The following is a 20608-nucleotide window of genomic DNA, read 5'->3' on the forward strand; positions in this document are numbered from 1 at the left end:
TCTAAAATGGCCCCAAGATTCTCATCTATTAGTGCACCCGTCTTCTATCATCCATGCCCCTTGAGTGTGGATGGAACTTGTTGAGTATGATGGGAATAGGAGTATGTTATCTTATGTGGCAAATGGGATTCTGCAGATGTAAGGTTGGCCTCTAGTGAATCAAAAGGGAAATTACCGCAATGGATCTGAGCTACTCACATGAGCCCTCTCCATCTGGGTCTAAAGGTCAGAGAGAAAGTTGAAGACACTCAAAATGTTAAAGTAATTCTACTCATCTTGAAGGCGCAAATTGCCATTTTGTGGAGGGCCACATAGCAGGCAGACTGGGGAGCTCAGAAAACAGCATTCTGTCAACAGCCAGCAAAAAGAGGAACCTTAGCCCTAACAACCTGAATATACCAGATAGGATAACTTGGATAGTCCCAGCTGATACCATGGTTTCAGAAGTGTGATTCTGAGCAGAAAACCCAGGTAGTCTGTACTCAGACTTCTGACCTAGATAATTGTGTGCCAACAGGTGTTGTTGAAAGCCATTAAATTTTTCACTGCTATGCAGCAGTGAAAGGGAGTGAAGATGAAGTGGTTATTCAAAAAAGGGAGAAAAACTAGTGGGAATGATTTATGAAGCTTTCATTTTGTATACTCCAGTGGCCTCTACATTTGGTGGTTTAAAGATAATCCTTTAAAGGCCCAAGGGAAACTATTAAAACTTCTAGCTGTATATTTCTCATTTTTAAAAATCTACTTTTCAGGGTTTATTTAGTAATAATATATACAACGTTAATACATGCAGATGATTTGTAAATGTTGATATATGCAGAGATGCTGATTATAAGAGTTTAGAAAACACTCTTCTCATCAGAGGGAGAGTGTACCACTTGTCCCTCAAAAGATGTCCTGCCTCATTTTTAACTCCTCTCATCCATTCTTAGTGAAGTTTAAATCTATACTAAACTCTCAAATTATGTAGTGTCTCTTTTGGCATCTTATAATCCTAAGTCTTTCTAGATGCTTCTAGGAGCCCTAGCAAGTTAATTTCATTGACTAGAGCAAAGTTTAAGAATTACTATTTGGGACACAAAACAGAATCCCAGGTTTCTTCCCTACAGATCAAATTTAGTAGTGTTAGGGTGACCTGGGAATCTGTTTACAAACTGTTTAGATCATTCTCATTTTCATGTAATTTGAAAAAATGGTCACTTAAGAACATATATCAAGTTAGCATAAGAAAAGTTGAAAGCATGATCTTTGGGAGAAACCTGTATTTGGGAGATTTAACTGTTCAATTCCTTAAAAATGGAACATGAACCATGAGATGTCCATACAAATGCTACAAAATACCAACTTGGGAAATCTTAGAATTTATCTGGTTTCCAATATTTACCTGTAATGTGTCATTATGTGCCATGCATAGGTCTTCAAATTTCTGAAATCCAGATGTGCTGTAAAGAAGTAATCTTGAAGGATTTTCTCCTGAGATGGTATTGTGGAGTATGTGAACTGGCAAACAATCTCTGCACCACATGCCCTTGTTCACCAAATTTATTGTTGAACATTCAGAACACCAGATTATGACAGATTTAAAAAGAAAGCACCAAAAATTGCTACACATTAATACCTGAGGAAAGACTGAAGGCAAATATTCATTAAACTCCACACCATAATGTCGAAACACACATGAAAATATACACAACACTCTACAGAGTATAATAAATAGCACTTTTTGTGAATTACAACCAGTTAAATGTAATAATGTTACTTATATCATTTAAAAAATACACACAAAATCACATTTGTGTATTTCATACACCATATATTATACAAAGCACTGGAGAAGATCAGGCATGCTTAAAAGGAAAAATCTGCAAGGTGACAATCATTTTCCAGTATATGCCATAGGACAAATTCCTTTGCACTAAGTATTGTTACTATACACTGCATTTTCTGGACAAAAGTATCAATTTGCAAATAAAATATTACTGAGTCTATCTCAGTATAATACATAGTTTGTCCTTTATAAATTTTTAACTATACTATAAACACAGATGCAGGTTGACAGCCATGTATTTTATTACATTTCCTTGGCAAACTACTTTCACCTCAATTTTACCACGTTCTAAGGAAAGACATGTTTTCTTTCTACCTATTTTTAGAGAATCCTAGATTTTTGTCTCTAGGTGCAGGTAGTGAAGGCGAAATGGGAAGAAGAAATGTGTTGAGTTTACATTCAAAATTGAAACTGAAAAATACACAACAAATTCTGAGTACACACAGATGGGGGTATCTTTTAGCAGAGACCATGATATCCTCTGAATGGAATAATTTGTCTTAATAGAAATTATTTTAAATAAGCACAGTAAAAATCCAAGTTTTTACATTAAAAAATAAAAACAAAAACAACTAGAGCCAGTTCTTTCTTGAGATCTTAAAAATAAGTATTAGGAAGGAAAAAGAAAAAGAGAAAAGGGGGAAAATAATATTTAAAAATATACTGCATGAATCTGAGTTTAAGTACTAAAAAATTGTTATTGGGTAAACTAACTCTAATATTCAAGTATGAGCCTCAATAATCTGAGGAAAAATAAGTACAGGTCTTACTTCATGTCTTTGATAGATTATTCATTAAAAAGACAAAGAAATATACTTGAATATTAATTTTCCATGTGTAAATACAAAACAGAAGTGCCACCACATTTTCCTAAAATAAATTTATTTTCAGAAACTTTAGCCAAACTTACTTGCTACACCTATGAAATGTAAGTCAATTTTAATTCAAAATGAGAACTCTGGAAATTAAAGGTTTCTAGAGCAAAACAGGAAATGCTAGTCAACTTTAACAATTTTACTTAACCAACTTCAAAGAAAAAAGTTTGGTGCCAGGTTGAGAAGATGACCCATAATTAAATATAGTTAAAAACTGCAGGGCATTCTTTCATCATTTTAAGGCACAGTCTGTTTTATCCCAAACAACTAAAAGTTCAAGGTCACAGTGATAATACGCATCCAGTTTTGGTCTATTTTCTCGTGGGTACGTTGCTACATTTATGTAAGCATTTATGTAAGCAAGTTAGTCACGTAAGTTTAAGAAACTGTAATACAACTACTTCAAAATAATACATTTAAAGTCATTTATATGTTTTTAAAAATATAAATACACAATACAATTTCATAAATTATATACACTAAAAATTGAAAGTTTTGTTTCCCCCTCTGTAGTGGAGGAAGAGTTTATTTCTACCAATATTCCAACAAACACATATTTAATTCTGTAGACAGCATAGTTATATTAAAATACAGGTATTTCCTACTTAGGATAAAATTACTTAACACAGAGGAAAAATTCATTCCAAAAAACAATGTTAACTGAAATTTTAGGTCTTGTACATCATCTTTTTACTAATATCCAGTCACTACCAGATAACTGGATAAACCGTCACCACAGTCAAACATTTTAATATTTGGTTTTCTCTTGCCTCTTTACTTCCAAGGCTATTTTTGCAAACTGCATCAGCATTACTGGGCAGAGAAACAATAAATGATTAAATCAATTACATGATTCAATGGGAAAAACTATAATATGAAGGAATGAAATTCCTTTTGAGAATTTCCAGAGGGAAGAAATTAAAGAATTCGAATCAGATAAAAATGTTGAGTCTATCATTTTTCTACTTTTCTCTCATGAATATAACACCCATCAATGTTAACACTTCAGCATTAACACCATTGATTGTTTATATTTTCTGTTAAAATATGTGTTTTGAAATGTTTATCTCATTGGACTAAGTTAGGATCTAGTAGATAATTTTCCCCTTTGAAACATGTGATTTAAAAAGGTAATGGAAATACACAGAAGACAAATTTCACAGTAAACACTGTTACATAAATAAGAGACACCTGTACCAAAAAATGATCTGTACAACAAAACTTGAAGTTTTACAACACAGAATGAATCTGTGATAAATAAAGCAAGATTACTTCAAATGCTTACTTCAATTAATTAATAAAAGATCATTATTGGGTAAACTAACTTTTAAACCCACTAAAACCAGAGAACATTAACCCAGAAATCAGACAAAATAGAATATACTATGGTACATTACATGTTTTCAAAGAAACATTAGAGTATGGAATATAAGTTTTGAAGATTTACATATTTAATATAAGTCCTAGATGTAAAATACTGAAAATAATATTTCTGCTTTAATCCCAATATGTTAAGAAAAATTCATTGGCACAAATATCTGGAGGTATTTTACAGTTTCATTTAGCCTTTGGTGGCAAAGCATGTTTTGCTAACCATACGAATATAGTTATATTTTTCAATGTAGTTTTTTACGCTCAAAAAAATTCAAATGTGTTTTTTTCCTGTAAAAGGGATGCAAAAAGTCCAATATGAAACAAGTACAACATGAAATACAAAATATGCCTATAATCTAGGCTTCTGAATAGTTAATAGTTCTATGCTTTGTCTATAAATCTTTTACTGGTGCTAGTAATATTACCACTATACAAATACTAAAAGCAAAAATAACATTAAAAAATAGCACACGGACTTTACAAAAATGGCTAATTTTTAGACTTCCTAAATTAAGATTAAATTCAAATATGCAAACAAATTTACACTGTTTTTTACGAGTGTTCAAAGTTACAAGGTACAGAATCATTACAGAATAATTCTGACTCATACATATCAAGTTCTATACAAAATCGTCAGAAATTGGTTACTTGGCATTTCAAACCATAGTCATTTTTGACAGCATAACATGCCAAAACAAACACTTTTAGAAAGTCCTGTACTTGACTCAGAATCTTCAACTACAGACAATGTAATCAACATGTACATTAGAATATCATCTAACTTTTGAAAGACATTATTGATTCAGGTGTACTGTTACGTTTATACTATTAATATAACAAGTTAGTCTATTCTCACTATTTCCAAACTTCATTCTGTTCTAAAACTGTTACTAATATACAAAATCCAGTCTTCTATATTCATAATATAACTTACCACAAAATTGTGAATTCTTGAGCATTTACAGTACACATATTCAGATTTGGATTACTGGCCTGACTTTTCTTTCCTATCATCATTATTAAACGTAAAGGACACAAATAGCCTCCCAGACCTCCTATTTCCTCAGGCTGTTGAAACTTACTGTGAAAAAATGCATGAGTAATATGTAAAAAAAGAAGTCCATTACAGACTTGGTAATGTTGTCCCCTCTGTTCAACAAGAGTGAGATGAAATTTCAGCTCCAAATCATCTGTTTTATAAAAGTACCTTCTACATTTACGTTGGGAGGCAAGGAAGCTTTCTGTCAGGGTCTAATTTAGTAATATAAAGATATCCTTTTTTTTTTTTTAAAGATTTTATTTTTAAGTAATCTCCACACCCAATGTGGGCTCAAACTCACAACCCTGAGATCAAGAGTTGCACGCTCCACTATCTGAGACCGCGAGGCGCCCTGCATAACACAAAGATACTTTTATTACTTCCTGGAAGTGTGTCATGCTCTCCGAATTGACTTCCCCCTGAAAAACTGCACAAGGTATCTAGTTTCCTATGATAGTAACACTGAAAAAAAAAAATGATGAAAAATAATCAACAGATGCCTCATCATAAAAAGCTGCAACACACTAAAAATTTTTTTCCCAACTGATTTTAATAATAGGTTACTAAAATTGCAAATGCAGCAATGTAAAGTTTTGCACTAAACCTCCTAATAAGCAAGCTGTTACACTCAGACCTAATGCCCAAGATGAAAATACAGGTCAGATTAATTATCCTGGGATTCAGGAATCAATTCCTTCCATTTTCCCTACAGCTTTCTAGAACTAAACTGAAAATCAGTTTTATCTCCTTTTATTTCCCTTCTGGCCACTAGTGTAAGAGGTGCTAATGAGCAGTGAGGTGATATAAATATACTGTGTTATGAATGACAAGTCTGAAGCATTAAGTGTAAAACTAGAGAATGAACAAATTAGATAATCTGCCTTTATTAAGTATGTGTGCGTGTGTGTGTGTGTGTGGTGGAAATGTGTACCATCTGTACAAGTGATAGGAAAATCAACAACAAACAAATTTACTAGGCCTAGTATATAGCTCTTTATTTTTCTTTACTGTATAATCATGTAGATTGTAGTGTAGTTCAATCAAGAAAAGGTATTCCATTATATACATGTGAATTTATCTGACTGAAATATGAAAAAAAAATTAACGACTAATCAATACATGATCTATATATACTGAAGAGACTCAAAATCAATGTGAACGAGGCACACATGGTTTTTTAGGACCACTGTTCTAAATATTTTCATTATGGTGAGAACCAAGAAGAGTTAGCAGAACCTGTTTAATTTCTGGCAAAAGATCCAGAAAAAAGAGGTTAAAGTTTTCTATTGTATTATCAGTTCCAAGTTATAATAGTAACTCCAACTGAGGCTTTAGAAACACTGAAATTACTCAGTATTTTTACCATTCGGTCTATATGTTTGATGTAGTTATCAATGATAGGGTCCAAGAGTAATTTTTATAAGCACAAAACTTACTCAAAACTCAAATTCTAAATAAAAATGTTATAGTACTAGAGCTCAGAAGTTTGCCGAATTGGACACACTGTAACTGCCAATAAACAACTTCATTTTTAGTAACAGTGCTAATAAAGCTGTGCTGTTTTACTAGCTAATAAAATAAGCTGCAAGCATGATAGGAGCAATGTATAATCGAGAGGCAAAAGGACCTTCATTTTCTCAAGTGACAGAAACATCAATTTCCCTAATCTTCAGACAGAGCCTACCTTCTCATCTCTGGTAGTTATTTGGGTTTAAAGTGCATCAGGATTTGATAAAGACTCTGTCAAAATGTGTGTGTGTGTGTGTGTGTGTGTGTGCGCGTGCATGCGTGTATCTGTATATATATGTACCCATAATGGCTAAAGACCCAACCTGTTGTTTATAAAATGTTTAATTAGAATCCTTTCTATAGCCCTAAAATGAAATATTCTGTTAGAATAAATAAGACTTTAGGACTTGATAACTACACTTACATGGAAATTGTCTAGTGAGATATAATATGCCTAGTCTGCTGCTTTAAAAAGCTAATCTCCTACTCACAAATGAGAAATTTAAGCTTGTTATATTTTAGTCATGAACGGTCCTGACTGAACAAGAAGACTTTATATCATATAAACACCATGATTATGGCTGTCAATAGAAGATCCAAATTAATGAATTTTCTAAAGTTCTTTCTGTATATAAATATGTTTAAATTCAGAAATAGTTAAATGACACAATTAACCTATAACTTGAAATACATCAGTGAAAAAAACAAAGATACAATGTACATAAACTTATGGGTATATGAATAGATAAACATAGGCACATGTGTCCTTATTTAAATATACATGTGGTATGTCATGGGACATCTTTCCTTTCAGGTACTGAACAAACAAGCATTTTGCATTTTATCCCTTTGCTACCTCTCTCAAATCAACAAGAACCTGAAATATTTGCCATGTCTTACTATGAGATTATCACTTCCCTTTAATGATCTTCGTAAGTGAAAATATAAATACTGAACAACAGGCATGAGGCTGGGAGAAACAACGGAATCAAACAAATTTACAAACCCTCACAGACGACACTGAAACCCTCAAATGATGCCAAAACAGCAAGGACCTGAGGAATAACTGAGAAGAGAAGTGAGGTAACCCTCCACAGGCAGTAACAGCTGAGAGACTGTAATGGAATCCAGATGCAACAGCCGATAAAAAGAATCTGGTACTCTAGGACATTCCTGGGTACTAACAAAGACACAAGTTCGCAGGTACTACTGGGAGTTAAGGGCTTTACTTAAAAAGGTTTTGGGTATGTAGAGCGTATACATCTAAAGGAAAGGCTCCATGAGCCAAGTACACCTCAGCCTGAGTTTATTCTATCTTAAGGCAAAATACTTAGCTCTATTACCTACTCTTTTGTAGTTAAAAGTGAGCTGAAGTCTGAAATGAAAGAAATATTACTTTCTTTTCTGTGAAACAGTAATCATCTTGGCAAATTAAGATTCCATTGTTAAAACTAGTGGCTAAAACCTCCAATCTATTTAAGTATATTGTTTATACATTACGCTATTAATGGAGTAGTGGTTATTCCGTTAATAGTATAATTTTATTTATCAAATGTGGTACAGCACTTAATCGTGCTTTTTCTCTACAGTAGACAAAACTTGTGCAAACCTGGAGTTTTTTCTGACCACTGGAATTTAGTTATGTTAACAATCCACCATGATCTGAGGCACTTTTGGCAACCATGGGGTCAATGAATTAAACAAAATGACATATGCTGGACAACTGTACTGCTCCAATGCTAGTAAGTAAATATTTGGGAGAATTCTCTTTAAATTTAACAACAGATTTCTTTAATAGTCTCCTGATGTTTACCAAGAGTACAAAATAAGATCTGCATTTGAAAAGCAGCAAGAAAATTTCATTGAATTTTGAGTTTAAATTATGTTAATTAATCTTGCATTGGTTACCAAGAAAACATGTCTCCTTAAAATTAAAAGTTGTATTTTCATAGATGTAAGAACACAAAAGATATGCCTTGATCACTGTGGCTGCCAAAAACTGACCAAAGACTTTTTGTGGTTATTTCATTTTTGGGAAACCAAACAGTTGTGAATTTCATCAATCTTTTAAGACTGATTTCTCAATATGCATACTGTAGCAAATACAGAGCAATCTACTTTTCAGAAGAAAGTTTGATGAAATGAGCAGAATGCTTGAGTTGAGATTACAAGCAATGCTACATTTACTCAGTGTTTAGAAGATCCCCAGTATGGCCGATCAAGCAGAATAGCTGTTATGCAGAGAAGTCCTCAAAAACAGTGGCCACCATATCCTTTTACTAATTTTTCAAAAATGACTAGTACTTAGATGCCATACCACAAAACTAAACCATGCTTCAACTATTTTCCTCAAGCATTATAAAACTAATTTCCTATTTTCAATATTGTAAAAATAGACCTGTCTTCTCCAAAGGATCTTGTCATCCACATTCATGGATGTGTGCATTCCCTCTTAACACTGACTCTAATGATATAAATTATTTTTATCATTCCTTAAATCCAGTCTTACATAAAGTTACATAACGCATGGAGTAAAAGAGGAATGAAAACAAAGCATGGAACCCTGTATAAGTGTGCTGACCCAAAAGCAATTACACCAACAGCCAGAGGAAGTGGAAATTGTGAAGTAGTCTTCAACAATTTACTGTAAAGAGACAGAGAAATATGTATTATGCAAACAACATTGTAGGCAAAACCAGAATATGCTGATATTTTATACAGTTCTGAGAAAGTATTCTAAATGGTGTTAGATGGAGTAATTTTTCATATAATGAATTTAACCATACGTAATTTTTAAAAAGATCAATACAAGCTGTATTTTAGCCAGAGAAAAATACTAGCCGAACTTTTATTCACCAATTCTACCTCTAAAAATTTACCCTTGCAAAAATAGTATTTACTAAGACATACCTATAGAAATATTTATTTTAACCCTACTTGTAATAGCAAACAAAACAAAAAGCCTCAACCAAATAAAAAGGGAATGATCCTTAATTACTAACAGGAACAGTATTAAAATGACACCAAATCTTATTAAAAGAAAAATACAGAAAAGACTATTACTTTTTTATTCTGAAAACAAAAAACTGGGATAGGAGGGGTTAAAGAAATTTGTCTAAGGACAAATGGCAGGCCAAGATTTAAACCCCAGGTCTGCCTTATTCTACAATGTCTACAAACATCTGCCAGAATCAACTGAAAACAGGCTCGTAGAGCAAACAACCAGGCAATAAAAACTCAAATTTTATTATGGAGAACTTTAAACATATGTATTAGTGAACTACTAATAGTATAATGAACCTCATGTACCCATCATCCAACTTCAAAAAGTATCAAGTGATGGCCAATCTTACTTCACCTATAATCCTATCCACTTCACTCCTTCTGTACTTTTTAAAAGTTTGTTTGTTTATTTATTTATTTTAAGAGAGAGAGTGAGCATAGGAGGAGTAAAGAGAGAAGGAACAAGGGAGAATCCCAAGCAGTCTCCATGCTGTCAGTGCGGAGCCTGACGTGGGGCTTGAACCGGTGAGATCATGATTGTGCCAAAATCAAGACTAAATCACTCAACTGACTGAGCCACCCAGGTGGCCCTCCTTCCGTACTTTTTGGAAACAAATCTTATTAGACATCATATATTTTAAGGGCTAAATTAAAAAAAAATCATTATATCCTAACAAGTAAACCCTATAATTAAGAAAACAAATATAGTACTTGCATATAAACTACATCTGCATACAAACCATAATTACTCTACAGTTATAGCTTTAACTTTAGGAACAGTCAAAATAATTAGAAATAAAGAACATGTTTCAGGCATCAAAGAAAGAGTGATAAAGACTAAGAAGAGATGTAAGAAAAAGAAAGATTGAACTACTATACCTGGATTTTATTGAAACGGTGTGAGTATTTCCAAGAATTGCCATAGTTGGAATAAGGATAAATGCCAAAGGTTTACACGGATCAGGACTAAGTTTAAAGTAATACCTACATCAAAGAGAAAAAACAAAAACAAATCAACAAAGTATACTCAATCATTTTATTTTTATTTTATTTTATTTTTTAATTTTTTTTCAACGTTTATTTATTTTTGGGACAGAGAGAGACAGAGCATGAACGGGGGAGGGGCAGAGAGAGAGGGAGATACAGAATCGGAAACAGGCTCCAGGCTCTGAGCCATCAGCCCAGAGCCTGACGCGGGGCTCGAACTCACGGACCGCGAGATCGTGACCTGGCTGAAGTCGGACGCTTAACCGACTGCGTCACCCAGGCGCCCCAACTCAATCATTTTAAATTATCAGAATCAAACAAATTAATTAAATTTCAGAATACTGCATTGATATGAGAGCTCTAAACAGCTCATGAAATTTTTGATAAATAATTTTTGCTATAGATCATCTTTATACCTAAGGCTTTATATTGAGAATTATGTTCAGAAACTACTAAGGGAAATGAAAATATCCAATATGGGAGCACTTCCTTTTATTTTATTTTTATAGAGTTTATTTATTTTGAGAGTGTGTACACGTGAGGGGGAGGGGCAGAGAGAGAGAGAGAGGGAGAGAGGGAGAGGGAGAGGGAGAGAGAGAGAGAGAGAGAGAGAGAGAGAGAGAGAGAGAGAGAGGGAGAGGGAGAGAGAGAGAGGGAGAGAGAGACAGGGTCCGTCCCAAGCAGGCTCTACACTGGCAGCATGGAGCCCAATACAGGTCTTGATCCCATGAGCAATGAGATCATGACCTGAGCTGAAATCAACTGACTGAGCCACCCACGCACCTCAGCACTTTTTTAATAATAGGTATAGGGGCACCTGGGTGATTCAGTAGGTTGGGCGTTGACTCGGTTTCAGTCAGATCATGATCTCGCGGTTTCTAAGTTTGAGCCCCACTCTGGGCTCTGCACTGACAGTGTGAAGCCTCCTTGGGATCTCTCTCTCCCTCTCTCTCTGCCCCTCCCCTGCTCACTCACTCCATCTCTCTCAAAATAAATGAACTTAAAAAAATTTAATAATAGGTACATGTATGTCTGAAAGGTCATACAGAAATAATGTTTTTATAAAACAAGTTATTCAAAATATATTAAGGCTGCTCTAGTTTATAAAAAAGATGAAAAAAATGAAGATTTATATAAATTGTCTCTTATTTTCTTTTAAATCTAAATTCTCATCTCTAGCATTTACTGACAGTGAGACATCTATAGCCTTTTAGAATCATAAATTTATGCTCCTCAAATAATTTTCTCCCCAAACCTCTGAACAAAAAACTCTGGATTGTGACTAAAATTAGGGACAAAGGAAGAATATTAACATCTGGTAACTGTTGATTTATCAAACTTTGACTTTTCAAAAAATATACTTTCAGTATTTAGATAATTTGGAATTTTTATATTGTTTCTAAAAACTATACTGAGTAGGAGTTCAATTATTGGATGATGTGGCCTATTTTTCAAAAACAAATTATAACTAAATATTCTAGAAACAATCTTAGAGGGCATCTCAGACTCTGATGTAACCTAGAATAGTTACCATGTGGCAAGGCAAACGATGGTCATTTATTTTAGTTTAATGTTTGGTGCTCATTAGAAAAGTATACTTTTTTTTTCATTATTTCCAATATTTTTAAATGTAAACATTTTCTTCTTCCCCAATTTAAGGAAACATAAAACTGATCATGAATTGAAAAATACTTAAAGCACTAGCATTATGAATACCTTGGGTCAGCAAAACAAAGCACATTTTCACATATGTCTAGACTCACAGAAGGTTAAAGGTAAAATAAATAAAACACAATTCCCTCTTTTGGGCAGATTTTGAGGAAGTTTATATTCTCACAGTAAGGGGAAAAAATGTGATTGTATTGAAAATAAATTTCAGGTGATATATAGCTTCCTGTTCTTGAGGACGTTTGATGGATCGTTAGGAATCTGGCAAGTCTCTACTTACAGACATTTACTGTTTTAGCCACATAAATTATAATTATATAAATAAAACGCACCTGAGATTCTTTAACCAGTAAATTAAAGATGGCATGCTGAGTAATACAATCCATGTTAATAAGTTAATCACAGTATTGTGCATACGAAGACTATCTTCAGCATCATTGGCAGATAAATGAAGATAGTGTACTGTAGAGTCTTTATGGTGATTTGATTTTTTTTCATTTCTTCTAGAGTGTTTGAGATTCTACAAAGCAATAAAGTAAAAATACTAAGGTATTGCATAAAATTTGTTTATTATTTTACTTAGAATCACTCCATTATTTAACAGCTAAATAAACACATCTATTACCAAACTAATATAAAATACTTTGCTCAAAGTATAAATTACCTTGCTCAAAAGTAATTTAAAGTGGTTATCATTATAAAACTTTTGTTCCTTTGACTTGCTATTTCCACTGCTGAGAATGTATCTTCTAAGTAATTACTTAAAATTTAAAAGATAATTTGTAACAATAAAAATGACATTTACTGACAAAGATCAATTTAAAATTAGACAATCTAATTTCTAGGTTCACTTATCTTAAAATTATTTAAATTCATGACATCTTTTTTAAACACTGTAAAATCCTAACTTAAAAAAAAAACACAAAACAATATTTTTATTCCCTCATGTTCTTTTATATTAAAGTGATGTAGAGCTTTGAAAATAAAACTTACCACAGTCTGGCTATTTTTAAAAGTTGCTAGGCTGGCTTGCAGATGAACAATCTAAGAAAAAGAAAAAACTGTTTAATTTCACTTTTATTTTGAAACAAAAAACAACCATTTTTATTACAATTGAGAAGCATTATAATCTGAAATTTAAAGAAATCTAGAAAACTAAAAACACACTTAAACATTTACAGTCTTTCAGAAAAGGTAAATAATAACTACACATACTTGCTATCATGGATTATAAAAGAGAAAAAAAATAAGAACAAACTTTCAGAGTATGATAGGGCCAGGATATATTGTTATACCTCCTATATTCTGTGAGACTATAATTTGAATAATGCTTTGCTCTAGAAGCTTCCTGTCCTGTGAGTAAAATATTTGATTATCTTCATTATAGCATAAGGAATTTAACATGTTTCACACATTCCACATCACTGAAAATCTGAACTTGGTGAAATGTTTATAAGAACCTGAGAAAATCTTTTAATTTGCTATGTTTGCTTAAGCTAAGTATTTGAGAAAATTTTGCTTACTGGATCAATTATTTGAAACATCCAATTTGAAAAGCTAAAAATATCATATTTATAAATCAAAGTAGTAAACAGATTTTTCTGATAGACAAAATTCCTTTGGAAAACTGAAAATAATGTGTATGTGTTAGTGTTAAAAACAGACATAAGTCAACTTTGTTTAAAAAAAAAAAAAAAGATGATCCATTCTGTTATCAACCGTCTCTACATAAGCCTCATGTGGAGAGTATGCAGTTGTATAACCTAGATTTTCCTGCAAAGCTGTCAGCCTTCTTGGAAGTGTTTTTTGGTTTCCCAGTAAAATTATCAGACTATTTTATCCTTGCCTTCTGATTCTCCAGCAACATCTGTTAACATTCTACATTATCTCAGTACATTTGATAGCTTGATCCCACTGACACAATTTTTTGTTTACTACCCATGTTTAAAGAGGTGTGAATAAAAACTGTTCTAGTAAAATATTTTTTAAAAAGCTAACATTACTTGTAAGAGCAAGAAGCAATGTGAAACAGGTTATATCTTCTTCCCTCTTTTTTTAAATACACTAACCAAACTCAGATTAATAATTTCAGCTTTACAGTGAACTACGTATTTTAAATAATTAAGATGTTTAAAAAAGCCTTTTACACTTAAGCCTGTTAGAGAATAGAAGGTTACTACAGCTGTAATTAAAATTTTTGTTAACAACAGCAAAGGAAATTCTATGCCTGCCTGACCCAAAGCCCAGCCATTCTGACTTCAGTGATGTGACATACCTTAAACACATAATAAAGATAAGTAAGAAGTATGGCAAATGCTCCACAAGTTGTCCAACTAACTATGATCAAAACAATGGTCAAAAAGGGCAAGTCTAGTGATATCATCTTGATATCTTTAGGAAGTTCAGGGGGCCTGGAAAAAATAAGAATAAAGCTTTTACAAGTATATTAACAGTTACTTACATGGTCACATATAAGAAGAAAACAATTCAGTACTCTGCCAGGCTCTTCTGCTTATTAATACGCAAGTACCATAAGGTAAGCAGTAAAATGTTTTTTCATAAAGGCAAGGGATGACACATATTTGATTGTAAATTCTGTAATACACTGTGATAGCTCCTCTTTCACTTAGATACACTATGGCTGATACTAAGAAAAAAACGTTGCTACAAATAATCATTAATAATAGGCTCTGTGCCATGTATTTCTGATCTTGATTAAGAGGAAAAACAGTTTTCTATTTCTTAAAGTCTTGAGATCACTCAGACAATGTGATGCTAGTAGTGTCTGAAGCATCTCAGAAGGGTGAAGGAAGAAGGCAGATCATAATCCCCTCTGTGACAGTAAATCATATAATATGTCTTGGTGAGGAGCAGTGGCAATGGAAACTAGGTCAGTGGTTTATCAGAAAAGCCTACCAGTAACTTCAAACTTTGTCTATGGGCCTGTAATAAAACTCTAGGCAATGTTTTTGGAATTTTTATGCATTTCACCTAATCTGATCTTAAGTATCTTGACTGGAATCTATTGCCCCCAGGTTTGACTGAAAGTTAGCATATAAAAGCATTGCCAGAGAAACACTTCTTCCTTGGAAAGATTTACAGCCATAAACATTAAAACTACTTCTGTAATCTGTCAGTATTTTTTTTTAAGTAATGTCAACCCACAATATGTGGCTCTAACTGGTGACCCCAAGCTGAAGAGTTACACACTCTACCAACTGAGCCAGCACAACATCCCTCTGTCAAACTTTTTTGATTAACTCCTGGCATTAAGGTCTAACTCAAATATAGCATTTATCTTGCGATAATATATTTTTAACAAAAGTTTTATTTAGATATAGCTTTGAACATTAATCCACGTTTTTCTAGTCATACATCTTTCCTTAGAAATTACAGTTTAGTGAAAGCAAATTAATATTGAGGATCCTTATCAAAATATAATTTTTTCCTTAAGAGCAATGAGAAAACTTTTGGTCATTCTTTACCTTTTCAAAGCTAGCCACAATGAAGAAAGGAGTCTCACAGATGTAGAAGAAAGTAGACCACCCCAGTAGGCAGTACATGTTCCAAACAGAAAGAGAATCAAGGATACAAGGGGGAAACACATACTCTGACTAGTTAAAACGATGGCATCTAATTCTGGCAACAATAACACATCCCATAATTCCTTAAACCATTTATATCTGTGGATAAAAGAAAACATACAATAAAAGCAAAAAAAAAAAAAATCAACAACTTTCAAATATTTAATGTCTGAGGTGTTTGACCATTTACTACAGTCCCCAAAGTTCAATGATACTCAACTCATAATTATACTGAAAAACACATTTCAATTCCTTGTAGAGAAAAAGTCATTTATCTTCCAAGTAAGTCTACTGATCTTCAAGGATCTGAATCCTGAGTCTCAATATAACTCCACTGCTCTCTATTGATCATTGTAATGAAGTAACAAGTGATCTTTTTTTTAGGTTAGAAAACCAACAATTATTATGACAGAAGAAAAGAGATCTAAGTATATTGGTTCTTAACCAAAAAACCCACAAAATGTGAATAAATTAAAAAAGGAATGTTACGTGTGGTAGAGAGATCCAAAATATACTTGTATGGGAAGAGAAAGCGATCTGAGACATGATTTCATCAATACTCTATAATGTTTTGTGTTCATGAATCTGGGATACTCAGAGATCATGGACCATGTACATCCATTTGCAAATGTTAAAAGTCTGGTATATTTACAGACTAAGTTTCCACAATTTATATATATATATATATATATATATATATATATATATATATATATATATATATAATTTTAAAACCTTTGAATTGGTTATAGTATTAAAGTAAATGTTGATATACTAATTAGGCCTCTGCCTAAGAGAAAAACCTCATTTAATAAAACATATTTTTATGAAAATCTATATTATGTTTTGGGGCCAAACATGTTTTTTATATATAAAACAATTAAAATCATTTTCACAGATAATAAAACTTACCCCAACAGAAACTTAATCATAAGTACAAAAGGATCAACTTTATATGGCTTGGCTTGTTTATCCAACATAGTAGCATATTCTAAGCAATGACCTGGTGATTAAAAAAAAAAAATTATATGTAGTAAAGAATTCATAGTGATTAAGTATAGACTTATCATACACTGACTGCATTACCTGTAAGAGCAATATATTTCTTGTTACAAAGCAAGGGTCATTACTATCAAAGACACTATCTTCAAAAGATTAAAAATCACTGTAATTCAACAGATCTCATACAAGAGGACACAATCACTTGTGAAACAGCTTCAGGAAGCCAAAGCTGGGGTTTCACCATTTGTATTTTCACAAAGCTCCAAAGGTGATTTAAAAAAAACAACTCTATAGAGAAGTGATTCTTATACTACACAATTCATTCAAAATATATGCAATTCAGTGGTTTTAAGCATTCACAGATATGCCTTCCTCACCACAATCAGTCTTAGAATATTTTCATTACTCCCAAAACAAACTTTGTTCCCTTAACTGTCACCTCCAATGTCTCCTTATTCCCAGGCAACAACTAATATCTTTTCTGTCTTTATAGACTGGCCTATTCTGAACATTTCATATAAATGAAACCATGTAATATGTGGTCCTTTATGATGGGATTTCACTTGGCATGTTTCCAAGATTCATCCATGTTGTAGCACCTATCAGCACATTTTATTTATCCATTTATCAGCTGATAGATATTTGGGTTGTTTCCACTTTTTGGATATTATTAACAGTGCTCCTGTGAACACGTATGTACAAGTTTAGTATGGGTGTATGTTTACATTTTTCGTGTAACTAGGAGTACAGTTCCTGAGTCATACTGTAACTGCCAGACTACTCTCCAAAACACCTATACCATTTTATATTCCCAACAACAGTGCATGAAGGTTAAAATGAATACTAAAAGTAGACTTGAAATTGTAAGTTATTGAAAGGGAATGAGTAGCTGGAGAAGGATTTGGCAAGATGGAAATGGTAAAGGTTATTTCTGGACAGCTTTTATGTATTTTGGTCCTACTCTCTTCCTATCTCTTACTATCCAAGCCCAACAAGTGTGTGAGGGCCTTACAAAGTAGGCTCCTGGGAAACTATTCTAATTGCAATAGACTAGGGAAGGTTTTGTGCAATGTAGTGTCTATTCTGTATTTGCCTCTCCAGATCCATTCCATTGCCACCCTTTACTTTGCTCTGAATTCTGGGAGGCTGACTTCGGTTCAGTGAATGATAGGCACTGGAAGATAAGAGGAAATAAGGTTAGTGTATTTACTTCCCCATCTTTCTCCCTGCTGACAGTGGCTGGAGCTGCAGTAATGCTGCCCTCTCGTATAGCTCTCTCTAGGCTTGCTCCCTCTCTTGCCCTAGTCCTGAGGAGTATCAGATGGATCTGTTGCTAATCTGGCATTTTATCATTTCTTGTTGGTTTCCCCTAACCCATCACATACCTTTCAAATAGTCCCTTTATTAAGATTAACTCTCAATTATTCCATTCAGTGTGCCAGAACCTGATACAGCTGATAACAGCCCAAATAATATGCTGAATGCCTACTATGTGCTTGACACTATGTTAGGCACCAGGAATGGAATGAAGAACAAAATCCCCATCAGTGAGACTCCACCTGTTAAGACATCCTCAGAAGAGAGGGAAAAACTTCAGACACAAAAGTATCTTTTCCTTACTGCAAAAGCCCAGTAAGGAATCTTCTTGGGTATTTCCTAAAACTAGAGGATCTCAAACCCTTGTAAACTTAAGAGATAGGTCATAAATTTTCAAGAAATTGAGGTATTCCTTAACCACATGACAGATAAATAAGTAGAACTGAAGCATTAAAGAAAGGGAGAGAGAGAGGAGGAATAGAAACATTCTTACCTGTTGAGAAAAGAGAGTACAACTGTCCTCCATAAGCAAGAAGGATACTAGATGTAACATAAGCAGGAAGAGCTCCACCATGAAATCTAACTACCTAGAAAACAGGCAAATCAAAAGGCAACTTTTGAATATTTGTGTTAATGAAATAAATGTACTTTCACATGAAATAAAAATGTCTTTCTTCGTTTCATCTTTCCTGACATTGCCACAGCAGTATACTTCCAGTAATGGATACCAAAACTCTAAGTAAAATAAATGTGAAGAATATACAGCATGCTAGAAACATGTTATCAGATTTTTTCGTAAAGGTGTAACAAAAAATATATATAATTAAGCAGCATATGTATGTTACGAAGTTTTCTTACAAGGTACATTTGGTGAGCATGTATTTAATATGTTTCAGGTTTGATACTAAACATTTTATATGCATTATCTCATGTTCTCCTCCTAAAAATCCTTTGAGGTAATTCTTATCCCTGTTTTACAAATGAAGAAATTCAGGAACAGGGAGCCCAAGTAACTTGCACAATTAAAAACATAAAAGACAAGCAAATTTCTCATCAGTAAAATGGAGGCAAGAGCAGTACTTACCTTATAGGTGTTTTCAGGTTTAAAGATGTTCATTTGTGTAAAGCATTTAGAATATTAACTTAAACATGAAAAGCTATCAAAAAATATTAGCTATTATAGGCATACCTCATTTTATTGTTTTGCTTCATTGTACTTTGCAGATTATTGTGTTTGTGTTTTGTTTTTTTTCTTACAAATTGGAGGTTCGTGGCAACTGACACTGAGGAAGTTTACTGGTACCATTTTTGCAACAGAATTTGCTCACTTGGTGTCTGTCACTTTTGATAATTCTCACAATATCTCAAACTTTTTCATTATTATGTTTGTTATAATGATCTATGATGATTAATGACGACTCATGGAAAGCTCAAATAATGGTTAACATTTTTTAGCAGCAATAAAGATTTAAAAATTAAGGTATGCATAGTTTTTTTTAGACATAATACCATTACACACTTAATGGACTGCAGTATAGTGTAAACATAACTTTTATATGTACTTTTATGTCATTTGACTTGCTTTATTATAATATTTGCATTATTGTGGTGGAACTGAACTCACAACTCCAAGTATAACCCTGTTAATATTTCTTAAATAGGGAGCTGTTTAAGGGGGGAAGGGAGGGATGAGCTGTTTTTATGTAAATGGAACTAAAGTCAAAAATTATTCATAGATAAATGACTATGAAAATCTAATTTATTTGGTCTTTCCCAATTTAGAAAGTGTTCCATCTATGTACTGCGCTCAATGTGCTTGGCACTGGGAATATAAGGGTGAGCACTAAGGAGTTTACAATGTAGTGACTTTGCTGTAATCTCATTAACAATTTAACACTTCAGTATCATTAGGTGCTTTAACTTCAAAGTCCTGGAGTTTTAAGGACAGATGAGGCAATGGAATTCCAGGGTATTCATTTACTCACTTAGCCACTGACATTTAAACAAATTCAAGTCTCACCCTCAGAACAGTGACAACACCTTCCCTTCACTCTACTCCCCTTCTCTCTCTAGTTACTGCCTTTTTCTTCCCTCTCGTTGCTAAACTTCTCAAGAGCTTGATGTACTATCTCTCCTCTTTATCTACTCCTAATCTTTTGCTTGCATCTACCAAAATAACACTAATGCTCCATGGACCCTTTTTCTGAGGTATGCCTGTATAAGGCTCTTAGGTCCTTTAGTGTCTTTGGAAATTGTGTGGAATGGGATTTAACTCAGAGACTAAATTCATAACCATTATGTTAGTGCCTCAAGACATCTATCAGCTAATCTAATTTCTATAAAAATATATAAATACAACAAAAAGAAAGTGTTAAATTCTTTTAATGTTAAAGTTTTATTTTTCAGCATAAAAAAGATTTAT

At 33.1% G+C, this 20608-nt stretch overlaps 2 protein-coding genes across 4 annotated transcripts in view; both read right to left on the reverse strand.

Moving 5' to 3' along the window:
- CC1H2orf66 (chromosome C1 C2orf66 homolog) overlaps window positions 1-10609 on the reverse strand; it is a 46135-nt gene extending 35526 nt beyond the window's left edge. Inside the window, exon 1 of one of the 2 annotated variants that reach the window (XM_045034201.1) lies at window positions 10508-10609. The gene's annotated coding sequence lies outside the window, so the exon portion shown is untranslated. Of the gene's footprint in view, window positions 1-1384; window positions 1524-10507 lie in introns of those variants that run through there. The other variant, XM_045034200.1, reaches the window with a different exon arrangement.
- Window positions 1528-20608, reverse strand: part of PGAP1 (post-GPI attachment to proteins inositol deacylase 1) — an 84800-nt gene continuing 65719 nt past the window's right edge. For both annotated transcript variants that reach the window (XM_011285444.3, XM_045034198.1), the window contains 8 exons: window positions 18680-18773; window positions 16780-16870; window positions 15769-15966; window positions 14559-14694; window positions 13277-13327; window positions 12616-12803; window positions 10508-10612; window positions 1528-9269 (listed from right to left, as the gene is read on the reverse strand). In XM_011285444.3, coding sequence (XP_011283746.2) covers window positions 9131-9269; window positions 10508-10612; window positions 12616-12803; window positions 13277-13327; window positions 14559-14694; window positions 15769-15966; window positions 16780-16870; window positions 18680-18773 — 1002 coding nt within the window. In that variant the 3' untranslated portion in view covers window positions 1528-9130. The remainder of the gene's footprint in view (window positions 9270-10507; window positions 10613-12615; window positions 12804-13276; window positions 13328-14558; window positions 14695-15768; window positions 15967-16779; window positions 16871-18679; window positions 18774-20608) is intronic.

This window comes from Felis catus, chromosome C1 (genome assembly GCF_018350175.1).
Source record: "Felis catus isolate Fca126 chromosome C1, F.catus_Fca126_mat1.0, whole genome shotgun sequence".
NCBI lineage: Eukaryota > Metazoa > Chordata > Mammalia > Carnivora > Felidae > Felis > Felis catus.